Source organism: Platalea leucorodia (genome assembly GCF_965183815.1).
Source record: "Platalea leucorodia genome assembly, chromosome: 5".
Taxonomy (NCBI): Eukaryota; Metazoa; Chordata; class Aves; order Pelecaniformes; family Threskiornithidae; genus Platalea; species Platalea leucorodia.
The window spans coordinates 60,195,339-60,217,553 of NC_138827.1; the positions used below are offsets into that span (position 1 = coordinate 60,195,339).

General features: G+C 39.3%; 1 protein-coding gene across 15 annotated transcripts in view; it reads right to left on the reverse strand.

Annotated features, from left to right (window-relative positions):
- USP40 (ubiquitin specific peptidase 40) overlaps nucleotides 1–22,215 on the reverse strand; it is a 39,828-nt gene that overhangs the window by 12,587 nt on the left and 5,026 nt on the right. For 14 of the 15 annotated variants that reach the window (XM_082311625.1, XM_082311619.1, XM_082311622.1 and 11 more), the window contains 18 exons: nucleotides 21,222–21,335; nucleotides 20,472–20,636; nucleotides 19,744–19,890; nucleotides 15,821–15,964; nucleotides 14,727–14,855; nucleotides 14,101–14,202; nucleotides 13,643–13,750; nucleotides 11,586–11,907; nucleotides 10,988–11,069; nucleotides 9,758–9,929; nucleotides 8,833–8,917; nucleotides 7,598–7,668; nucleotides 5,669–5,988; nucleotides 4,588–4,714; nucleotides 3,769–3,826; nucleotides 3,039–3,092; nucleotides 1,277–1,365; nucleotides 519–605 (listed from right to left, as the gene is read on the reverse strand). In XM_082311625.1, the coding sequence (XP_082167751.1) occupies nucleotides 519–605; nucleotides 1,277–1,365; nucleotides 3,039–3,092; nucleotides 3,769–3,826; nucleotides 4,588–4,714; nucleotides 5,669–5,988; nucleotides 7,598–7,668; nucleotides 8,833–8,917; nucleotides 9,758–9,929; nucleotides 10,988–11,069; nucleotides 11,586–11,907; nucleotides 13,643–13,750; nucleotides 14,101–14,202; nucleotides 14,727–14,855; nucleotides 15,821–15,964; nucleotides 19,744–19,890; nucleotides 20,472–20,636; nucleotides 21,222–21,335 (2,376 nt within the window). The remainder of the gene's footprint in view (nucleotides 1–518; nucleotides 606–1,276; nucleotides 1,366–3,038; nucleotides 3,093–3,768; nucleotides 3,827–4,587; nucleotides 4,715–5,668; nucleotides 5,989–7,597; nucleotides 7,669–8,832; nucleotides 8,918–9,757; nucleotides 9,930–10,987; nucleotides 11,070–11,585; nucleotides 11,908–13,642; nucleotides 13,751–14,100; nucleotides 14,203–14,726; nucleotides 14,856–15,820; nucleotides 15,965–19,743; nucleotides 19,891–20,471; nucleotides 20,637–21,221; nucleotides 21,336–22,215) is intronic. The other variant, XM_082311617.1, reaches the window with a different exon arrangement.

Sequence of the window (22,215 nt, forward strand, 5' to 3'; positions counted from 1 at the left end):
GCTTTACTTGAACAAATTCTGTCCCAGAGTTTGAAAATGCACCTTTTAGAAACTAAACCTGCAAACTCAGCACTTTTCAGCCACTACTTGTGGACATTGGCACTCTGTGCCAGAAGTCTGGATTGGCAGTACCGAGAACTGCTTCCTTCGGTCTGTGCACAGTTCCTCCTAACTCCTCTCACTCCAGTTCTGTGCATTCAGAGTCTAATGAACTACAGGAGAACTGTGGCAGGCTTTGCCATGATTGTGTATCATTCTGAGGACTGCTATGTGTAAAAGGAGTGGCTAGCCAGGCATGAAGCAGTTGGACTATGTTCATCCTTGGGAAAAAGCAAGATCTTTACTACTTGGTGAAGACCAAGGCATTCTTCCCTGCTGGCCTTTTGGAGCTGAAACACTTCCTTTGCTTCGGTGTCTCCTGGTGACCTGACGTGACGTACGGGTATAAGGCAAAGTTCTCCAGGAGCAGCAGACCTGACCCTGGCATGACAAAAGCTTTTAAAAGTAGCTAGGCTTACCTCTTTGACAGAGGCACTCTCTTCCACAACTATCTCCATCTCAGGGCTTGTGTTTTGGTCACTCCCAACAATAAAATATAAGAAGAGCTAAAAAGGCAAGTATAAGCTATCAGAATACATATTTAAGTATGGAAATACTGTAAAATAACACCCCCTAATGCACACATATACCAGCTATTGCAAGCCTGCCATCAGTCAAACAGCACTGAAACTCCTTTGGGCTAAAGCAAACAATCCATGCAGGACAAACAGAGAAGCACAGGCAACTGAGTATGGCCATCAGTAAAGCTTCATTAACCATCTGTATATGTCTGCTGCAAATGAGAGATAAAACCTACTAGCACTCTGATCTTTAGAAATATACAACTATTTTTTCTCTTGCATATTTACAACTTGTAGATATCAAGAGCAATATCCCCTGTTTCTTACTGTACACTCTTTACAAAAGTATATGCACATTAGAGCACAGAAGTTGGACAACCACAAACAGACGAATGAGAAGCGATTTACCATTAGTCAAGTGAGCTATATTAACTGGTCATGTTCATGACCAGGCCACTGCTCTTGGCCTTCTGCAACTGAGATAAATGGTGTGAGCCTTCATGCTCATATGTATGATTCTCAGTGTCACTGAGCATTTTTTTCCATGCCGTTTACAACCATTACAAGAGTAAAAAGAGGACTACATGAAATATTGGGAAATGTAAACAAAGCATAAAAGCAGCATGAGACTCTCTTCAGTCACAGCACTACCATACCTGAGTGGAAGTTGGAGCTTTCCCATGACACAGCCCTAGCAAGCTTCCCATTTTCAGTTCTGCTTCCTTGACAGTATAATCCTCAGGCACTTCAGGGAGGACAAAACCAAGGAGAACATCATAAGCTGCTGCTTCCTGAAAATATCCATTCTATTATGCTGCTCTTTAGAGTAAGATAAAAACGTTCAGTGACACGTAGAGAACTTCACTTCCACAGTGTTGACATCAGATCTGTAAGCTTCCTATGATGAGAGCACAGCAACATTTATATAAAGGTTCCTCCCTACCACCCCTTGTATATGGGGTGACAGAAGAATTTAGGTTGGAAGGGATCTTTGTAGGCTGTCTGGTCCAAACTCCTCCTCCAAGCAGCAGCGGCTCTGAAGTCAGATCTGTTCACTCTGGGCTTTTTCCAGTCAAGCTCTGAATACCTCCAGGGATGGATATCTCCCAGCCCCGCAGGGCTCCTTGTCTATTGTTTGACCATCCCCAACATTAATTCCCTTTCCTCCCCACCATACCAGCTGGAATCTGCCTTGCTGAAACTTGTGTCTGCTGCCTCTGATCCTTTCCATGTGCTCCTCTGAGAAGAATCTGGCTCTGCCTTCTCTATAGGTCCATGTTAAGGAGTTAAAGATGGCAATTACCCCTCCTCCCACCAAGCCTCTTGCTCTTCAGGCTGGGAAAAACCCAGCTTCCCTCCTCTTTCATATGTTCCAACTCCCAAACCATCCTAGGTGCTCTCCTCTGGACTGACTCTAGTTTGTAAGGGCTTCTTTCTCATGCGGGGGAGCCCCCAAAATGGACACACTACTCCAGATGTTGTCTGACAAGTGCTGAACGGAGGGGAATTAATCTCTCCTTGCCTTCCTGGCTGTGTTTTACTAATGCAGTATATTAGCAAAATAGCAAAGACACAGAAAATGTTTCCCAGCAAGCACAAAGCAGATCCACTCAGTTCCTCACCACTGCCTCAACAATGGCAAAAGCAAAGCTGGGGGTCCTTTTCTGCTGAACATTGGCCATCAGGAGCACAGTTATATAGTGTCAGGTGGTATCGCATGCTCGTATAAATCAAAGAGCAGGCTATGTCATTAACATGTTCCTCCATTCTTATGGAAGCAGAAATCCACACGTTATTCAGTGTGCTTCCTACATCACAGACCCAAGTTGCCTTCTCATAGTAAACAGGAACCTAACAGTGCTTCTTCCACCACCACAGGACTCAAGTTTGCTGCTCAACCTGTTCTGAAATCCAACCTTGCACATCAATACTCTAACAAATACATTTAGTCCATTTTGTTTCAGGAAACAGAAGTTAGAAACACATGGAACAATGACTCTGCTTCCTGGAACATCTAGAAAGCTGCTCTGTAATGTATTAAATATGATTCAAAACAGACTATTTAGAGATTTTTCAATTTATAAAGTAAGTATGGGACACAGAACTTCATTAATTCCCACAGTCCTGAAGCACATGGCCAGTGGTCAATAAACAACGGCAGGTAGGCTAATCGGTTTTACTCATTAGGGATGCAAGTAATAAAACTTAGCTGAACATTTAAGTTTAACTTCTACCTTTGTATTCGTACTGTTAATAAACAGAAAAACTGGGAAAAAAAAAAACCCACACAACTGCATCAGTTAAGCCTGGAAATTAATGTAGTTATGTATGTGTACTTCTCCCAGGAGAGGACAAAGGGAAGCTTAAAGTCTCCCAACTGAACTTCTAACAGAATGCTGATTAAATAAATAAATTTACCTGGAGAAAGAAGTTTCCCATTTCCACTAACAGGTCTAAGACAGCTGTCGTTTGCTGTGACAAAAAGGGCAGGAAAGAGAGATAGATGTATTAAGTAATTCAAATAAGAAGAAATTTGGCTCAGAAGTCCAGACAGATAACATATTTACAATTAATGACAACAACAGGTTTATCTTAGAGGCCTCCCTCTGGAGGTATTACATCAAAAGTACAATTGGAGAGAGATTCCTAGATACTTCATGAACAGTCTTAGTTTTTATCATTTCAGCAAAAGATTACTTTCTCTTTGAAGCCAGCTCAGTAAAATACTCTAAAACTGACCGAGTGCTTCAGAAGGTAAAGGCATCAACAAAAGCTTTAAAGAAAGAAAAAACTGGAGTGTCTTAAAAAAATAAATAAGGTTAAAAAAAAAAAGCAGTCTTCCTCAATTCTTAGTATAACACTTTAGTAAGACAACATGACTATTCCTACTCAAACACTTCTGAAAAATAAGAGCTTGATAAAATGCATTTTAATCAAGATTTACATAGATTTATTTTTTTAGGCTAGGAAAAATAATATTTTTATTCAAAATTAGATGAATTTTAAATCTTTTGCACCCTCTTTCTTCCCCAAAAAACTCCTAACAGCAATGGATTTGCTGTTTTGAATAGACTGATGCAAAAAGCAGGAAGCCAGCCAGTAAATTCTAACATTATCAGCTCTAAAACTAAAGCAGCTGAACACTTACCTAGTTCCTCCTCTAGCTGAAGCTCCCGTATTGCTTTCATTTTGATATCTGACATCACCTAAAAGAAAGCGATATTAACACCTCTAATACAGAATGCCAGTAACATACCTGCTGTTCAAATGTCAGTCCGCAAAAGGCAGCCTTCACTTGAAATGCATCCTAGCTATGTTCTTATTCCTGTTAAGACTATACACAGCTGAGAAAACATTTCTTTAACATTATAATACCAAATATATATAATAAACAAACGTACTGATATCATAACGCATTGGTGGAAATTTTCCTTAAAAACAGTATTCCAAAGAAAAGAAAGTGGTATTTAATTTTTTGATTTATCAAAAGACTAATATTTCACAAATAGTAATTTTGTGAGCGAAACTAAGTAGCACTTCATATTTTCTGTAACAGGAAATAATTTAAAAGGCAGAAAATGTACCAGAGAAGCCCACCCCTTGGGGAAAACCAGCATTTTTTCCTATCCTATGTTGAAAGCAAGAAATAATACCTTCCTCCTCTTTTAGCTTTTGTTTACTGACATAGCCTCACCAAACATACATTTACAGGATGGTCCAAAAAGGAAATTGTTTCACACTAAGACACACTAGTGTAGACTATACTGGTTTAAGTTACCAGCATTACAGTCTTATTACACAGCAATGAAAGTATTCCAGTAACGGTAACTCCAAGTTGCACCCTATTTGCATCACAGAAAAACTTCAGCCCTGAGGTTAAATCCACTCATTAATTGGCCCAAGTGCACTGGCCAAGCTTTTCAGGGAAGCAGGCTGTGTTATATCCCTGAACAATCAGAATCCTTACTGTTTCAATAGTGGCAGTAATTTTAACGTGTTTCTCTTCATCTTCCGTTCTGCAGAAGTTTTTAACTTGCAGCCAGCTGATGTCATATGTAAAAGCAGTCAAATTGCCACTTGACACATTCACGAAACTGTAAGAATGAGCAGTGCAAAGATGGTCAAAGACAGGAAAACTACACATTGTCTGGGCTAGATTGCTAAATACCAAAGCTCTCAGATAAAACGATAATGCCTAGGTCATTAATAGTGATGGCATGTGACAGAGTAAGAGTCAGAGGCCACAGGCAGCATCCAGCCATCTCTGGGCTGTTTTTGTAACGGGCTTTCAATGGAACTTGAGCTTCTGAAGGCACTTCAGAGTCTAAGCCACTTTCTGAGGCTGGATTTAAGGCTTCTGGAAAAAAAATATGGTAAAAGCATACCTAGTCATAACCAAAATCTGAGATTTTCTCTGTCTCTGCTACTGTATATAACCACAGAAACAGTTCTTGGTGAAGAACCCTCTCACTGCTTGATTTAATCTCAATTTTTCAGTACTGTTTCAACTAGGAAGTCAGAATTACATGTCTCTGAAAACAGGAACCTAACCTCAGGGCTATACACTGGGAAGTGAAATGAGACCAGAAATTTGCCCCTGGCAACTTCAGATTCAACTGGGAGATTCAGCACAGCTGTATATCCTTCTGATACTGCTCTGTTCTCTCACCCCACCAGTTCCCTTGGAGAACCACACAACTCAAACCTCAGAAATTCAGATTATGCCAAAGATGTGCCAGCAAACTGGGCACAGGTTGTTCTTGCTAGGTTTTTCCCTTTACAAGTGTAAGTCAAAGGATGTGACTGCATCTGCACTTCAAGAGCAAAGAAATATCTAATAGTTGACAAGTACCTGCTTTCCAAAGCTTAAGATTACATTATATTGAATTAAAAAGCTCAAAGGGACAATTAGTTAAAAGAAAATATATATATATATATATATGTACATATATATATACATATATATGTAGCACTAGCATAATTTTAACTGAACAGATTTTGCCAAAATTGATTTTTTGTTTAATTATACTTGTGATCAAAATGGTTACCTCTGGTCATGGCTGTCTAAGATTAGTACTGAGCATCCATCCGTCAGACCAACACTTTTGACTGTTTCCTTCATATCTTCTTCAAGAAAAACTTCCCAGTTCTTGGCTTCTTTATCTGGTCCTGAGCCATTCTTTAGGATGATTCCTCCTGACGGTGCTAAGGCTCTGTGCAGATCACCCAGTTTTGTGCTGCATGAAAAGACGTGCTGCGATTCTGTGAAATGCTGACCCTTCCCTCCTTCGTTATACTCTGCTAAACGAAGAACGTTTACAACCACAGGTTCATGATCAGGGCCTGTCATCACCTTTGTACCACCAACCTGAAGTAAGGAATGCAAGATTTATGCAGTGGTGATTAATAAAATACAGAAAAGACTGGACAGCAATAAATGACAACAACAAAATTATTGAGAGAAGAAGATGAACCCTCTCTCCTAATTAGAAATAAACCACCTTTGACCAAATGCTTACTGAACAAACAACTAGAGTAACTCAAAGGTGTTGGAAAGAGAAAGCATAATGCTAAGGTCTGTTCCAAGTCTGCGTGTATAGTAAACATATCAGTAACAGCAGCTGAGAAACCAGTGGACACTTGGTCTCAATCAGATTAAGAACAGAGGAATTTAGCCCCACAGGATATTAAAGAAACACCCAAAAGTGTGACTGAGGCAGATGAAAAGAGTTAGATTTTAAAATCTGGCCTTTCTGATATTCAACCTAGGCAAAGAATATAGTTCCTTGACAAAGGCTGTTTGCTCATGCAGGAAGCTGGAGACCATACCAAAAGTACAACCAAGACAAGAACGATTCTCTTACTAGATGTTTTCTTTTGGTTTTGGAGAGGTTTTTTTGATAAATCAGAAAGAAAATGTATACTTTTACAACAAAAATATTTTAAAAGTAATATTCTATTCCATTACAGAGATGGAATAAAATGCTGTTACATAACACTCTCCATAAGAGGAGAGCCGTGAAGATGGTGAAGGGTTTAGAGGAGAAGCCATAGGAGGAGCAGCTGAAGTCACTTGGTCTGTTCAGCCTGGAGAAGAGGAGACTGAGAGGAGACCTCATCGCGGTCTACAGCTTCCTCACAAGGGAAGGAGGAGGGGCAGGTACTCTTCTCCCTGACCACCAATGACAGGACCCGAGGGAAGGGCAGGAAGATGTGCCAGGGGAGGTTTAGGTGGGACATCAGGAAAAGGTTCTTCACCCAGAGGGTGGTGGAGCACTGGAACAAGCTCCCCCAGGAGGTAGTCATGGCACCAAGCCTGACAACATTTAAGAAGCCTTTGGACAACACCCTCATACATATGGTGTGAATTTTGGGGTTGTCCTATGCAGGGACAGGAGTTGGACTCGATGATCCTTGTGGGTCCCTTCCAACTCAGCACATTCTGTGATTCTATAACCACTGAGGCAAGCATTTGGAAGTTAAGCAGAAGCCTTAATATTAAAAGGAAGATGCAACACTAGAAAAGGAGCACAGTATTTCAGGGAGACCATACACAGAAGTAGTCATTCACAGGTATAATTTTATATGTGGAATGATTCACTACAGGACATAAGTTTTTGCTATCTCATTACTATCAACTGATCTCCTTCCAAGAGGCACCAGATGTTTTCAGAATACACTCCAATGTAACTGGCACTGGATATCTACAGGCACCTATCAATCTGACCCATATGGCATTCTGCATAGGACAGCTCTATTTATAATTTTGTCAAGCATCACATTGTACATCACTCAAGGTATACTGAAAAGCTGTAAAGACATAGTATCCTAGATGAGGCTGAAGTGGTGTCCCCAAAACCAACGCTGGTACGTCAGCAACACATCTGCGGAACAGAGTGACATTTCCAAAAACGTGTCTGGAGATCGCATCTTATCTCTTAGAACTGACAAGGAGAGAAGGTATTTGGTTCTTTTACCTCTTTCCCATTCCACACGAAGATATCTGCTCCATCAGCCAGCCCAATGCCATCCAGTGTCAGCTCTTCTCCTAAAAAGGAGCAAATCATCAAGTTCTTTCCCCCCAGCAAAGCAGACAAGCAGGGTCAGCTGGTAAACTGAAATATGCTGGCACATTCTACTCTGGCTCAAGTGTATCATTACAAAAGCTGCTGTGTGATCAGCATTTACGGTGGGTAAGTTAAGGGTCACTCATGTAGCAAGAGCAACACAAGTGGGTACACACCCTTACAGCACTCTCACTGAGTAGAGGGCCACAGCACGAAGGTTTCAATTCAATTTCCTGTGCAAACTGAGGCTCGTTAGCACTTGGCAAAGCTTCTTGGTCGGGATTATCTACATGAGATTTAACAGTGAATCAACAGATTTAAAATAAAAAGGTTAGATTTAATAAATGAGTTACAAACTGTACATTCCAAGCCCGTTCTTTGCAATACTAATGCCCATGCTGCAGTCTCTTTTACCTTCCTACCGTAGGTCAGATTCAGATTTTTTTAAAGTAATTTTCATTTAAAGAACTGCACTAGCATCTGGGGGAATATTTACAGCAGCTATGAATGCCTCTGTATTGTGATATCAACATCATGGGAAGCTGGGTTATGATCGGGTAGAACCCTAATTTTCTGAAACAGACCGCAAAGACTATAAAATTTAAAAATGGCTGATAGGCTTTTGAAGACTAACGCCTAGAATTGCATAACAATGCAAAGCTGGAGACAGAACTCATGATTTGAAAATACTAATGTACTCTTAATAAATTAAAGTACTCTTTGTGTAAGCATTTTCCTTTACAAAATTCCTACTTCAGCTTAGTTCTAACCCACATATTTCTTCACGCTGGGTCTTCTACCCCCTTCTCTACCTACTAGGTAAATATTATGAAAGCAAACATTCATAAGCAAATCAAGGTCACAATACAGACTGATATATTTTTGTCAGCAAATGTGTTTAACTTGCATAAGATCTGCAGTCTTACTGCACTTCACAAAAAAGATTACATATAAAAGTCTTAAAAAACTTCATTTCACTAATAAGAGTGTCCTAAATACCTTAACGGCAGTGGACTTGCATGTAAGCTTGAGCTTGAAGTGTTCAGCAATACAATTCTCCAAGATGTTTTACATATGAAATCCTCAATATCTGCAGTAAATACAACACATAAATAACATGGAGGCCTTGTATGTAGTAGTCTTACCATCAAGTATCTGGTAAAGATGCAGTCCTGCTGGTAAAGGCTTGGCAATACTGAGAATCATGTCTCCTTCCCAAGATTCCAACATCTAGTTGGGAGGAATTAAAAAAAAAATTAAAAAAAAAATTATAAACTACCAGCAATCAGTAACTCACATCACTCAAAATTACAACTTTGCTGAAAGCTGTTACAGCCTGGCTACCAAGCTCACTTTGACACTTAACAAGTAACAGCTATTTACTTCAACAAGGCCAGTAACACAGAAAACAGTCAAGCATTTAGGACTTGCCTTTCAGACTAGTCACCAGATAGACAAAAATAACATTCCAACTGGACACCAACCAAAGGTTGTGAGGTACAGGAAAAGCAAACAGTGTTTCCTGACATTAAGTTAGTTCTGATTTAGATCTCTATAAAAAAGCATTTTACAAATTGTCATATTCCTTTAACATAGTAGAGAATAAATGCAAAGATACCACATTCAATAGTCAAGCTAAATGTTTCTTTTAAGTGATTTTATTTTTTCTTAAACTACTCTGATTATTTCCTTTTAAGGCCAGCTAGCTCCTTGCAAATACAAAGACAAATCTGTCACAAACTGAAATATTAAGAATAAGCCTGGAGTTTTGCAAAGTGCCAATCCATGCCCATGCACATGCTGCCCAAACATAAATAATTAGCTCATGAGAGCTTTAAAGTTCACATAGTTAAAGATTCATCAATTTCATGGCTTCTTCAATACTTCAAGAACAGACCTCAAACCAATGTTTCCTCCTGTGTAAAGACATATGGTTTTTAGCCTCCTAAAGCAACATTTACTGTTGAAAATTTCTCATCGAGATAAAAATTGCAGCATAAACACATATGTAAATGTTGTTGTAGCTCAAGTAAAACTAAAGCGTTTGAGTTCATTTAATACAGCAAGTACCTGGAATACTGATTGTCGAAGGTCTCCCACCGTTTTTCTTCTATCAATAGTCAAATCCACAACGCTCTCTTTCCAAGTAAGTGAAGGATGCAAAGCCCCATTGTGAAATTTATAACATGAGCTCAAATGGAGATGTAAATCAATGCCATGGTTTGCCGAGTCACATTCCACTCTTTGAAAGAATAACACAATAATAAACAGGTGAATTTAACACCGACAAACGGATAGCTTATTTCAGAGATGCTTCTGTGCAGTTGTCCTGGAACTGATACCCTCATGACTAAATTCACTGTCACATTCCCCCCTCCATCAAGGGGTATGCAAAGAGGTGCTCAAAGATGACAGTGATTTACACATCATACAATACAGAGCTAGCACAGACATCCTCCACATAAGCACTGTAACAGTACATTCTGTGTGTTTCTACACACACTTCTGTGTGCTTCTACCTTTCTAAACAGAATGGCAAACTTTGTCTTTAGGGATGTGGAGATTGTAGGTTTTTTCAGGCTGTGTTCCAGATCAGTACTCTGTTGAAATGCAGAGACAGAAAAACTGGATGGAAACTGAGTCAGGACAGACAGAGCCATGCCTTCCTCCTTTATATCTGTATCCAGTTCCATTAGCTATATGTAGCAGCAAATACACCACTTAAAAAAATAAAGGAGTGAAATTTCCACAGTATAAAGATACCACACAAGACTTGTGTCTCTTGTGCGTGTCTGTATTTTGATAGCTTAACTGTGATTCACGCATATCATCAGTTCTGTGTGTTCCTCAACAGAAGGAAGTTTCCATCAATCTGAATACCACTAGTGCTTTCCTCTACGTTTCTGGCAAAGAATACTATTTATCTGTTGTTTCACAGTGAAGCAAGTCATTCCCCCTTCTCCCAGTGGAGAACTCCCTCTATAAACAGAATTAAGATAACATATTCCATTCTCCCTCCAGAATTGCATTGATTTTCACAAAAAAAGGGCACAATTCTAAACTGTAAGTAAGTTTCCCTTGAAATTCTGTAGAGCGCCTAGTTATGCCACTAACAGGGAGGCAGGGAACCCGTAAAGGCAGAACATGGGCATACAAGTTGTATTCCTTGATTAACCTCTATGACATTGAATCATTTTAGTATCTGGTTCTACTCAATGAGCTTCTTTCTTTTTAAACTGCTTTGGAGATCTACAGATTAAGAATGCTGTTTAAGAGATTGGAACAGTTACGTTAATATACCTCTTTTTTTGCAGCTCAGTATTAGCAGCATTCATTTCATTCAGAAGGTGTTCAGGAATTTGGTACCTTGGATTTCCTCGGGCTGCAACAAGAAATATAGGCTAGTTTGGCCTCAGCTGCTTAAAATGTGTTTCATCAAACAAGAAAAGTGATCAAGATGAGACATTACAGTACAGTAATAATTGAAAATTCAGAGCAATAATGTTGCATCCTTTTGTAATAAAGAAAATTAAACTGCAAGATGGTACAAACAAGTGCTTTTACCTCTTCCCATCAATCTTTCCCTAAGGGAAACTGACAAATGAATGCCGTTAGCAACAATTTTTCTTTCTTTCAGTAGGAGAAGTTCTGCCAGTATTTGTGAAGCGTACTAGAAAAAAGTTAGGTTCAGCTATAGCCAATTAAGCTGGTCACTACCTCCTTGGAGGTAACCTCCATGTATCTTTTAACCTTTTAACTCTTTTTTCAAATGATCACCAGGAAGAAAACTGCATCTTCAAGTCTTGCAAAGGACAGAAATGTCCAACAGCCTTTGCCCTCCAGAAAACAAACTGTCAAAGAAGGAAGCCCCCAGAATATCAAGATGAGCTTTGTGTACCTTCAGGCGGTCTTTTTAACTGAGATTTTCGATAAAACAGCATGTAGGCACTCTCTTTGCCCTGAAATTGTTTCTCAATGTCCTTCTCCTTGATTGGCTGGACTTTTGAATCATTCAGATCAAACCAATGGCAACCAGCAGAACTGTCCCTTAGCCTTGTAGGTTTTTTTTCTGAATTCCACTGGACATCGTTCCTCTGAGGAGGGCTTTGGAGATCCTGTCCTTGAGAATCTGACTTAAACGGGAGCTTGTGTTTTTCCTTCAGACCAACCTTACTTTCATCAGAGCTGAACTGAAATATCTGAGGATAATTCTGCAAATACTAAAAGGAAAACAAGCACAAGATGAAGAAGATACCTAGTTTCAAATATAGCAGACTGCATTAGCTACTTCACCTGATTCCTCCTCAAATTGATGCAAAAACCCCATCCCTTCAAACTTGGGTTTTATGATGCTTCCTCATGTATTTCCTCACAGTTTTACATGTTTCTGTCTATTTTCCTACCACCACTTATCTGCCTTATCATTTATCAAGTTTCTTATGCAACTTCAAATTATCATGCAAGAAATTGCAAGAGAATTGTTTTGAACATATACGCATCAATAAGAACTAAAATTAGACTAACTTCTGAATTTCAAGGATTGCTTGAGACACTAGATTCCTTTTAAAACACTTCTCACAAGTGCATACTCCCTGTCCCTGGAAAGGTAGCACAGGGAGTGATGCTCTATAGGCAATCAAAAAGCCTCTGCTTTATTAGACACACAGAGTACCATCCGAACCAGTTTACCCCTTTAACACTGGTACTTTCCGCTTCTTAGTCTCTGCAGAAGTGCTCCCTTCTGTCTTTACCAGACACGGATCTTGAGCTCAATTCTGGTCTGCTGAGTTGCACCTTACAAAAATTCACACTGCACATCATAGAATCTCAAGAATTTAAAACCTATTTGTTCCGTTTCGCCCATCATATCCACTCTGTTCTCTACTTTCATTTTAGCAGTATGCAGCTACTTCAAACAAGCTTTGTGTCCAAATTACATAAAACAAAATCGTAGCTCTTGAGGGATGGGGGTGGAGGGTGCAGGGAGGCACCAACCACCCTCCAATCCCCCAACAAAACTACAAAAAACACCCAATCCCCTCAAAAAAAACCCAAAACAAATGCCCAAAATTTGAATTTCAGTTTTAATCACAATCAAGAACTTATTTGATACTTCAAAAAGTGTAAAACAATTTACAGTTATTTCAAGAAGGCAAGTCCTGCATTGATTAATGTGCTTTTGGTATAGATCCAGCACTTATGAAAAGTCAGCTTTGGTAATATTCACAACAGCACTCAAACGTGGAAATGGTTAATACTGTGTTGCTCACAACTTGTTTCTATCACTTTCCTGTCAAAGTCAGAAAAGTATTTACCTCTGCGGAAGACTCGCATTCAGATTTCACAACTACTTTTAAATAATTATTGTGAAAATTGCATTGTTTGTTCTATTCAAAAAACAGTCAAACGTGAATATTCCACCTACCTATAACACAAATGCTAAAGTACTTTCCTTACAGGATTAGAAAATACAGTAACCTATTAGACAAACATAAGATTTTACTGTAAGTGTTAATTTTATGGACATGCCCTAATCAACCAAGAAGTGGCGCACATTTTCAAAACCTCAATTCTGTTACAACTGTGAAGAAGTATTGTATTTCTTCTTTAATTCTCATGAGTGCTTTTATGTTAAAGTGGCAGTAGCGTTGTTGCAGTTTCATCCACAGACACAAGTGAAACAAGGTTCAGTAGATAATGTTAATTCTTTTATAGGCCAACCACACAGATGGAAAAAAAAAAAAAAGATACAAGCTTTCAGGCAGACAATCCTGTGAGAATCTTGTCTGTGTTCCCCAGTCTACTAATTTATCTTACAAACCTCTCGTACAGATGGTCTATCTTGCTAGTCCAAGTGTCAGTATTTTCAATTACCATCCTACTGACTATTCAATAGGAATATAAATGTAATGTTATCTTAACAGTAAAAACCAAATTAACATACATGCATATTACCTTTCGTAATGCTCCATATTGTTTTCGGTATTTCTTATTCCAGGACACCCCTATTTTCTCCAATAATTTCTGCCCTAATTGATCCACGGGAATTTGTTTAGATTCTTCCTACAGAGAAATTAAAAACTAGGATAACGAAGGCTACAAAAGTCAAGGGATCAACACAAAGAAGCCAATTCTGAACTGCTTAAACCATTCCTGTTTGTTAGTAAGCAAATGTAACACCAGCTTTTGCAACAGCTTCGGCAAGCAACTTAAGAAATACTCAGAAAGGGCCGTTTTCTGTATGAAGAGCCACTATTAGTATTAAAGTCAGGTTAAGTTATAAGTTTTACATGCTTCACAATAAGTTCACAAGAGTTCTGTACACTGAAACCTGCCCACTCTTGCATACACTAACCCCTTCTTCTAGGTTCCTTAATATCAAATCAAAGCAATAAACTCCTTACATACCATACCTCTGATAAAATCCCTTTCAACATTGCCAATGGATTTTCTACTTCTTTGGCATTTTCAGTATCTCTTAAAGCCTTATCTTCAATCAGCCTATCCTCTTCTTCCTGTATAAGAAAAATAGGAGATTCACAAATACTGTTGTTTCACACACAAGTAGCGGTTTTCAATTATAGTCTGTACTAACATTAGCATGCACAATTCAGAAGTGTGAAGGAGGTTCTGATAAGCTGCCTCTGCCACCTGCTACGGACTGTATATCATCATACAGAACATCCACTATCAGTTTTTTTTTTTAACAGAAAAGGTATTCACATATTATTTAAAAACACCCAGCCGGAGTCATCCATTAAAATCACTGTGCTAGTCTTGAGCAAAGATATTAATTCATTTGGGAAAGAAAAAGTGAGCCCAGTAACACGAGATAGTTCAGCAGATCGGAAAGCTAAAATTTGCTACAAAATCTTGATAGAGATCACATACTATGGAAAACTAGCCTTCTCAATGAGGTAAGACGCCAAATGCCTCAATAAAATATTCATTAGTTTGGATGTATATTTCATCCACTAGCTCTTAATACTTCTCTGAAAAATGAGACATCAAGCAAGGAAGGAAAACCTTTAGAACTTACTTGTAATTGCCAGTTTCCTAATTCATCCACATCTCTGATATAAACATGATAGTGTCCTCCATAGCAGCCACCTTTATGTATAATAACAGAGAAGAGCTCATACATGTACTCTGAATCATCCATTTCAGTCTTTAAAAAGAAAAACAATAATAACAACAATAATATATATCAGCAAGTCTTTCACACAAGGACAGTTTTACACCATCAGCATAGCTTCAGATATTTCTCAGTGTGCATTGACACCTGCAGAGATTGAAACGGCTTTTCAGTGTTGGGGAACGCAAGTATGGACTGATACAAACCACAGACCAAGGCACAAGCTTATTCTGCAACTTTTTAAGCATGATGATGAACAATATTGGAAATTCAAAATTCAAAATTTAAAATAATGAAATATTGATGCAAATAATAGAACAACTCAACTGTATGTTCATAACCAGGCTTATTTGGTTCAAAAGGCTAGAAAAAAAAACAAGCAACACATTTATATACACAAACCAAGTGAAAGAAAAGGCTTCCTCAAATGCAAACACTGAGAAGTTTCCAAGCTTGCACTGCAACAGTTCAATAAGAAAAATTTATTTTTCAATAACAGTGCCTCTATTAAGTATATTCTTTATATATTTTAAGGATCAAAAATTGTCATCGAGCACTGGTATAACTCAAGTTTATAATCAAAATACATATATATGAATGCAAAGACAAATTCCTAAGAAAAATGAAATAATTACAGGCACATAAAACATATCTAGCTAAATTTATACATGATGTTATCTGACAATGACAACACAAAAACCAAATTTAATCTCAATTTCCAGGTGATAATCTTCCTTTCAAGCAAATGTCAGATTAGGTTTTAGGTAATTATTATACCCTTTCCCCTTGTATACTACAAGGTATTTCCCACTCAGTTAGAAACTGGTCTATTGGAAATGAGTTGGAATTCCAAAAATTTGGAACTGGGGACAGAGGAGAACCCTACAAAGTTTCTCAAAAACCTTGCCCTGACAAAATGCAAAATAAAAGATAACTTGTCCTTGAGATATCAGTTCTCTGCAGAGTACATAGAAACTAACAAATATAACAGTACATACCTGCTCACAAAAAGGCCTCAGATTTATCTGGATAGGAAACGTATAGCAGCTCGTTTCCTTGTATCGTTCGCACTTCTGAAAGTCAAAGTTAAATCTCAGGAGAGAAATGGTGAGAAAGGGTGGCAACTTGCGTAGCTTGGCAGACTGTAAAATGATTAAAAAAAGTTGTAAGCACACGGTTATACAGAATAGTGTTTCCACTTTGCTATGGTCAACTCTTTACTTTCCAACAAAGCTTTGATACAACCAGGCAGACATGACCAGTGTTCTCATTTTTAAAATGTCTTCCCTAATTCCCAATTTCCCTATTAACTAGACATCCTAAAAGCTATCAAGATCTTTCCCCTCTGTTAAGCCCTACACCTTCCTTGAATGGTGATCACCAGTCCCATACTTTATCCTTCTACAGAAAACAAAGGAGGGCATTGATGAAATTCTAGTCAGTAATTACATCTCCATAGCCCACATGTTCTTTGTGAGAAGATTTTCTTGAACTTTATGCTAGGAAGTAACTGTTCCAAACCCCTGGGTTTGTGCTTACGCATGAAGTCAGACTATATAGCATCTTCCCAGCAACTTTGCTCTCAGCCCGTTGCACAGCACCTGCCACCATCAGTCCCACACAGACCCTGGGAGCCCAGAGTAAAAAGCACACTCAACTGCTGCTGAAAAGCAGGCGTTGCAGCAGAGCGACACAGCTTCAAGGTAGCTTTGCCATTCCTGGATGAACAGTGGGACACTCAGCATCTGGCATAGGCTCTGAAGCCACCCAAAAAAAACAGCTATGAATGAAGCTCAACCTACAAACATAGCCTACATGCTTGCTTCTGCTGCAAAGAACGGACCTCAACTGAGGCTGGGGTTATTACTCTTCTGGCCCCTCCTGGTCATCTCCTCCAAAAGCAGCATTTGTACTTCACCTGAGGTTTATCCCAATGACCACTGAGGAGTTTTCTAGTTCTTTGGGGTTGTGTGACCCTAAGTATAGGTCAGGGCTCGTACAGTCACAGTGTTTTCAAATGCAGAAGTCAGAAATGATCCTATCTGTAACATGACTAGCTCTGACAGCTGCATATTGTCCAGAAAGAGAGATCACTCCCACATGTATTTTGCAGCCTGCTGCTGAGTGACTGTTGGGCTGCCTCTGAACGCAACAGAAATCGTCTGAAAAATGTCACCAGAATATATCACAGTGGCATCTTGCTTAAGATCTGCCAGGCTGCTTGAAGACAAGGGCCTTAACTAAGATCTGTGGGCTATGGTAAATGAGCACGATGCTGTGCCTGAGTGGCATGGGGTAAGTGTATCCTGGGAGGCCCTACAGACAGCCACAGAACAACCAAGCAAGGGTTAAAGTCTCCTTCATTTATATAGAGGAGAACCTTCAAGGCAGGAAAGCCAACATAATACATTTTAGTAAGGAAGAATATTAATCAAGATCGAACAGCTTGGTGCATGAACACCTCAGGAACCCTGGTGTGAAACAAAACCAACCACGTTCTATCACCTCTGAATGTAAGTGTAGATTCAACAGACACACTTCTGAGCCTTTCCAATGTCTCCACCCAACTATCCATTTGCAGAGCCACACCAGAGAGCCTCCCAGGAACACACATATGGCTTAAGAAACTTGCTGAATTAGGTATTTAATTTCTGTCAATTTTGAAGACTACTGGGCAGAGCTTAGTGGCACAAAGGATTCTGCATGCTCTTCCAAGTTTAGAGTGATAATCAGATTGTACAATTAAAATTTGATAAAGTTCTAGAACACAAGGTTCTTCAACTACTAAATTCTCTAGAGGCCAAGACAAAAAAGGGGGAAGAATAATATCCAAAGACCCACAGCGTACTGAAGGAAGGGAGGAACGGAGTGGGTAAGTATGGGCCATCTTGTCTTTGAAACAGGCTAGGTGTGGGCAGGTGGTCACACTGTTAGGCAGCTGCCTTCCTAATGCTGCCACTGAGCCTCGAGTGACTCAGCTGGCACCTCACTTGCTGCCAGTGTTGACTCTCACTATAGTCTGCTGTGATCAGGCACATTGTGCCTGTGAGGCCACAGAGACACAGGCAGCAGTCATGCTGACACAATGTCCCTCCCTCCTGCTACAGCCTTCTAGCGCAGCCCCTCTCTCTTGAGGTCGTCCATTCATACCCTGGCATCTCCCAGCTATGTGACTTTTTACCAAAGTTCAGAGTTCCCACTGTCTTCTTGCATGCGTGACCACATTTGAGAGGTAAACAACTCTTATCTTGCACTTCCCTGAACCCAGCAAAATTTAACTCAAACAAGCCCTTATAACCAAGCCATGTGAGGCACTGACAAATGTTCCTGAACTCCCGAGTCACTGGTTAACTTCACCTGTCCTCAGCTTGCCTTTGCACCCACTCCCTTCCACATTAAGGGTGCTGCAAGGTTTGGATTGCACTCATCCTGCTGCAGAAGAGAGTCAACACAGTAGGCCAAAGAGCTTTGCTGTTGTGAAGAGGGCAGAGTATGTCAAAGGCAGAGTGCACTAACAGCTTATGTCTGCTTCCCCTTTACAAAAAATAGTGGGAATAACAGGAAAAAGGAGCAACTTTTTATAAAAAAACTTACAAAATGAAAAATTAGCACAGAAGAAAACCAAGCACCACTTTGTATCATTCTGGAAAAATGCAATTCAAAGACCTACAACTCTTGTAAAGATCTCACTGGGCTGGCTTCCCTGGCCCTGGCTAAGGGGATGGATGACAAGACACATAAAAAGTCTTAAATTCGATTACTATGTTGGGGAAACCAGTCCAAACTGTTGTAAAACAACAAACAGAGACAAGCTGTCAGCACAAGGATGCTGCAGGCTGCACTGGCATACAGACAGTAACCAGTGTTAACAGCCACGCCACCATTTAACAAAGCACTCAGGATCACATACACAACTCCTCTGGAAGATACCAACATCAACAAGTGTCAAGCATCTGAAGCTTTCCCAAGGTGCCCAGGGGTGAAGGCAGGGAACTAGGCAGACAAAGGAGTACTCCAGTCTGCATGTCCCTGAGCTCCTGGAGATCACTCTCAATAAATACCACAGGCTTAATGTCAACAGTTCTACCTTGAACACTGAGGAGCTCTGATGACTCAGCACAGGAAAGGGTCACTGCATTTGGTTTTACAAGTAAATTTAAAAAAAAAACAAAAAAAACCCACCAAAAAACCAACAAAAAAACACCCCACAACTCAAAACCAACAGTTCTCACCCATAGCTGAGCACAGATCAAAGCAGTGAATCGTTCACTAGAAGAGTATGACAAAGCAGCACAACTCAACAGATAAACCCATCGGCTTCCTTCAAAAGCATCTTCAAGCTACTGCCTGAAGGAGAAGACTCTTTCACAGTCCGTATTCTGACCACAGGAACATGACTTTGCAGCCTTGCTGTGCCTGGATTTTTATCCTTCTCCTTCCTGGCCTCTCAGATGCAGGAAAACTCCTGGTGGTGCCCATGGATGGAAGCCACTGGCTTAGCATGCGACAAGTGGTTGAAAAGCTCGCTGACAGAGGACACGAAGTGGTGGTGGTTATACCAGAAGTAAGCTGGCAGATGAAGACGACACAGGCATACACAGTGAAAACATACCCAGTGTCTTACACATCAGAAGAGTTGGATGGTTCCTTGCATGAATACATTCTTATTCACCTGAAGGTGAATAAGAATGCTGGCTAGATTAAAGACTGCAACAACATTCAAGTCAAGAAATGAGTCACATGAGCTTTTCTTTACATAGTTGGTGAGGTTTTAAAAAACAGGTCAGATTTTGGCATCCTCTTTTTATATACCGACCGATTAAAGACACAGATTTTTTCAGAGTTAGAGGGCAGACACAGCAATGTAAACAAAGTTCCTAAACGTTAGCAAACTGAACGCCGAGAATCACCAATGAATTACCTTTGAAGCTTCAACAAGTTTATCACAGGCTCCACATCGATACAAGTTCTCATTTTCAAAGTACTCTTCTTCTACATACATGTTCCACAGGGCCTCCTCCAAGCCAGCAACACCTTTTACTGCCACTGTTAGGTCTAAGAAATCTTCCTATGCAGAAGTACAACAAAGAAATAAGGTAGTAAGCAGTCTAAGTTCACAGTACATTAGAAAGATACTCATCCCATTCACCACAGCAGATGTGAGCACTCATTGTGCTTTCACCGTTGATGGCGGGGGGAGACCCCATATATTCACATAAGAGAAATTAATTTAAAACAAACAAACAAGGAATGTTTTTTTAAATTACAAAGAGCAGTAAAAGAATGTAAAGATATGTTTTACTGTTGTTGCCCCACTATTCAGCTCTCTCCTAACTACATCTACTAAAGGCAATGCATGACAACTCAGAAAATGCAATAACACTTGTTTTTTCACCTATGAGTCAAAGTCTGATGTAGGTGGTTTAGAAAACATCAGCCAAGACTTAACAACAGTCATGCATAATTTTAACATGTTTTCAAGTCTGCAGCACCCTAACCAATACACACTACCTAGATTCAACAAGGCCACCAGTGACACTTAAGAAAGATGTCATTATTTTTGGAGTTAAAAAAAAAAAAAAAAACACACCACAAAGTATCTTCAACAGACTGAACAGAAACCTATCCTGGAAAATCCTCTGACTTTACCTGTCTCTCACTGATATTCTTGCATTCTTTACAAACAATCTGGTTGACAACAGTCCCATGGTACAACCGGTTAATAAGGTCATGACCCGAAGTCCCCACAAGGGAAGTTTCCAAAGCACTGAACAGAATCCGATTTAATTCCTGTACATCATGCTGCCTCATTTCCTGCATAATAAAAAAACCAACCAAACAAACTTGAAGAAATAAAATAGTGCCATCTGCTTTGCTTATTGCTTAAAAACAACATATACTAAGTGTAACAAAGACAGCTGCCTCAAAGACTACCCATATATTTACTATTTACTTGAGTAGTAAATTACTACCTTTATTATTATTTGTTACTCTTAATTTAGTTATGCTCTCTGAGCAGCTACAAGTACATAAACTATAACCCACCTAAGACACTTTCAATTAGGTAGATTTAGCTCTAAGATGAGTTACACAGTTCAATTTAGGTAAGAATCTAAGTATTTGAAGGAAAAGACCCTAATTACTGTTGGAAAAATGTTCCTGTAAAAACAAAGGAAAAGCTACTGAAATTGTATCTAACAGAACAATTTTCTTCTGTTGCTTGCTGTAAACAACTGGCATGTACTTCATGTGGAGATACAACAATAATTGACCCAATTCAATGCTATCTCCACAGCCTGAAGTATTTTAAGATATGTCTTAAATGTCAGACTTCAAAAAAAATCTTTTCCATTCACGAAAAGGTTTATCAATGATGGTGTCACTGATGGTGATGGGTACCTCATTGCTGTTCCATCCGAAGCTGTCGGTAAGGTCTGTTGTAGACGCAGCTTGCTGGTCCAAGAGCAGAAGCTGAGCAAATAACCGTTGAAGTTGCAATGGTATTATTCGAACCTAGAAATAAAAAACAAAATATACCCAACAGATCAGAAAGAGTCTTCAAACCAATCATTTAAATAAAAATAATTTAGTACAAAACTTGTTATAAACCACCATTGTCTATGGCTTTCATAACACAGGTTACCCAGTTCACACCAAAACATCAGTCAGACTTGATTCCCAAATATGTACAGTGCCTCACCTTATTCAGCCAAATATAGTCATGGAACATATATTTTGTGATAAAGCAGAACTGTACGATTGAAATTAAGCCATCACCATAGTAAAAAAGGACAACTTTCTCTGATATTTTTTGTAATGCTAAACCCTAAGAACTCAGCTACAAGACATCATGACATACAGATTTAACATGTGCTACTCCTTGCTCAGTAAAGGGTTTTGTGGTGGGGTGGAACAAGATGGGAATGAGAATGGTTAATGTCAATAAGCTTGATCAGCTACCTTTCTTTGACTTACAAAGAAAAAAGTTTTCCAAGCAACCAGTTGTATCACTTCAACCCAAAAACTAAAGAATGAAATTCTGTAGTTAACTTTAGTAAGCACTTTTTAAACAAAGATTGAATTCCAGTCTCATACCATCTTGTGCATGGGTGTGCTGTTAAACCTTCAGAGAGCCTCAGTGCAATCACCTCGGTTGCACAGATATTTAGATTTTTTTTTCTGGTGCCAAAGAAGTCTTAGCACTGTAGCTTCAGTTACAGAATAGAAAAATCTAAAAAGGACTGTACACACTTGGGATTGTTCCTCTTGAAGACAAAAGGATCTCTGCTTTCAAATTCAGCAGAAATGGGCTCAATATCTTACTTTTGAAGCAAAAGCTTATGGCACTGAAAACTTACATCTGCACCCAAAATTGAGGATCAGCCAACCAACT